Source organism: Colobus angolensis, unplaced genomic scaffold (genome assembly GCF_000951035.1).
Source record: "Colobus angolensis palliatus isolate OR3802 unplaced genomic scaffold, Cang.pa_1.0 Scaffold55, whole genome shotgun sequence".
Lineage (NCBI taxonomy): Eukaryota > Metazoa > Chordata > Mammalia > Primates > Cercopithecidae > Colobus > Colobus angolensis.
In genome coordinates, this window is record NW_012119043.1 from 830,845 (window position 1) to 833,725 (window position 2,881).

General features: G+C 57.4%; 1 protein-coding gene across 1 annotated transcript in view; it reads left to right on the top strand.

The window, feature by feature from the left end:
- LOC105525636 (chromosome unknown open reading frame, human C16orf96) overlaps positions 1-2,881 on the top strand; it is a 47,350-nt gene that overhangs the window by 17,101 nt on the left and 27,368 nt on the right. The window contains exons 3-5 of the mRNA XM_011961336.1: positions 746-826; positions 972-1,058; positions 1,170-2,607. Of these exons, the coding sequence (XP_011816726.1) occupies positions 746-826; positions 972-1,058; positions 1,170-2,607 (1,606 nt within the window). The remainder of the gene's footprint in view (positions 1-745; positions 827-971; positions 1,059-1,169; positions 2,608-2,881) is intronic.

The following is a 2,881-nucleotide window of genomic DNA, read 5'->3' on the forward strand; positions in this document are numbered from 1 at the left end:
TCAGCCTCCTGAGTAGCTGGGATTACAGGTGCGAGCCACCACACCTGGTTAATTTTTGTATTTGTAGTGGAGACAGGGGCTTCACCACATTGGTCTGGCTGGTCTTGAACTCCTGAACTCGTGATCCACCCCCACTCAGCCTACCAAAGTTCTGGGATTACAGGTGTGAGCCACTGTGCCCGGCCCTCTTGGAGATTCTTAATGTGCTTTTGCTCATTCAACACTCTGGGAAGTCCTGCAGTACAGAAACCTGTTGAAATGTTATTTATTTATTTATGAGACACAGTCTCACTCTGTTGCCCAGCCTGGAGTGCAATGGCACGATCTCAGCTCACTGCAACCTCTGCCTCCTGGGTTCAAGTGATTCTCCTGCCTCAGCCTCCCGATAGCTGGGATTACAGGCTCATGCCATCAGGCCCAGCTGATTTTTGTATTTTCCCTAGAGATAGGGTTTCACCATGTTGGCCAGGCTGCTCTCGAACTCCTGACCTCAAGTGATCCACCCACCTTGACCTCTCAAAGTGCTGGGATTACAGGCATGAGACACTGTGCCTGGCCTGACATGCTTTTAAGCCCAGCATTTCCCAAACTTGTTTGCCCATGGAGCCCTTTCCCACTCCCTGGGAAGCACTGGGTTTGGAACGTGTTCTTCCTTCTCAAGCTCTTAGTCACCTAGAGCTGTGGGAAAAGGCAGGGGTGGGACAGAACCTGGACCCCCAGTCCATAGACTCAGTTCCTCTGATAGGTACACCCAGAAAGAATGGATATCTTCGCTGAAGACTTCAAAATACAGAACCGGAAGATGATCGCACTGCAGCGGGAAGTGGTGAGACCCACTCCTCCCGTGTCCTGGGTGCTGAGGGTAGGGAGGGTCAAGAAGGAGAACACAGCCTGGAAAGGTTTCTTTGCAGGTGCGGGGGGCACTGCCCCCTCCAGGCTCACACCCTTCGTTTTCTACCCCTACCCTGCAGGCTTCTCTCCAGAGTAAGTTTCAAACCATCCCCAAAACCGAGGACATGGTGCTCTGGAGTGGCCTTCATGAGGCCATGTTCACCTCGGTGAGTGAGGAAGGAAGGCGAGGTTAGGAGGAAGCTGAGGACTGGGTGGGCGGCTGAGAGTGGGAGGTGGGGATGAAAGCCAGCCGAGCCCCTCTGCCCCCTCTTCTGCAGGAAATTGGTTCATCACAGCTGGACCTGTGGCAGTCCATGGATCAGCTCCCAGAGGCTGCCCTGGCCCAGACCACTGAGTACCTTGAAGCTACTCGTGCCATCCAGATCTCCGAGCCTGTCCAAAACCCCCAGCTGCTGCACACTGTCTGGCATTACGAGGTCCCAGAGCTCCTCCCAGAGGACTCATCATCTGCCCAAGCAGTTTCTCTCAGCAGTGCCCAGGAGCCAGCACAGCCTCCGGCCCTCATGGCTGAGTCTGCACCTGGGCACGCAACTGCATTTGCACCTGGGCCTGCACCTGGGACTGAACCTGTGCCAGGGCTGGAGCTGGGGCTGGAGCTGGAGCCTGTGCCTGCCCTGGGGCCTGTCCCAGGGCCCAGTGTGACACCTGAGTCCTTGCCAGCACCTTGGCCTGTGCTTGGACCTGCGCCTGTCCCAGGTGCCCAGCCTCCACCACCGGGAGGCTGGCCTGCACTCCCAAGACGCTGGCCTCTTCCCCAAGGCTGGCCCAGGATGGGCTCTTGGCCTTTGTGGGACTTAGGTGTCCTGCGGCCAACTCAGCCTCAGCCCTCCAGGGCCCCACCACCAGCCACCGAGTTTGCCTCAGTGTGGCCCCAACCACTCCAGCCATATCAGTCTCGCCAGGGAGAAGACCTCCAGCTCACAGCTGTCCAAGAAAAGGGGGAGGAAAATGATGTCCCCAGCCTGAGGGGCCTCCAGGAGAGGGCCCGCAAGGATGGGGCCCCCAAGGATAGAACTGGCAAGGATGGGGTCCCCAAAGATAGAGGCGGCAAGGATGTGGACCCCAAGGATAGAGGTGGCAAGGATGGAGCCCCCAAGGATAGAGGTGGCAAGGATGGGGCCCCCAAGGATAGAGGTGGCAAGGATGGGGCCCCCAAAGATAGAGCTGGCAAGGATGGGGACCCCAAGGAAGCACAGCTTAAGGCTCCCCGGTCTGCCCTTCACCGGCTGAAAACCAGTGCTGCCATTGCTGCTGCCGCCGCTGCAGCCTACGCAGCCGCCGCATCCTCTGCTGCGCAGACAGCCAAGGTTGCTGCCACGTTGGTCAAGGACGCCCCAGCCACCAGAATGGCCACCATTGCAACAGACACGGCTGCAGCTGGGCCCCTAGGGGTCTTTGCAGATGTCCTGGGTGCAGGGCCTTCCCGGGGAGCCACAGAATCCCAGGCCTTGGGCGATGATTCCGAAATCTACTACGAAATCCTCTCTCCCTCCTACTCTGCTGCCAACATCGGTCCCGATGCAGCCCTGTCCCAGGCCATGGTGGCTGCCAAGCAGGCCACAAGCCCTGAAGACAAGAAGAGGGCTGTCAGTTGTTCCATGAGCCACATGGCCCAGATACCTGTCAAACACGACTCCCTGAAAGAAGAGTTTGCCCAGCTGTCCTTCAACCTGAACCAGCGCTTGAATTATCTAGGTAGGCCTGGTCTGGCCCTGGGAAGGGCACAAGGGAGTGGGGTTCTCCCTGCAGCCTTTGAGAAGTACTTCCTGTCCTTCATCGGGCTCCACCAACAAAATCTACATTCCACCATTAGCCATTCATTCCTTTGCCTTAAGCATTTGGCTCCTAGGAGTCTATTCTTTTCTCTTGAATGTACAGTGAGGTTTTTTTTTTTTGAGATGGAGTTTTGCTCTGTCGCCCAGGCTGGAGTGCCGTGGCCGGATCTCAGCTCACTGCAAGCTCCGCCTCC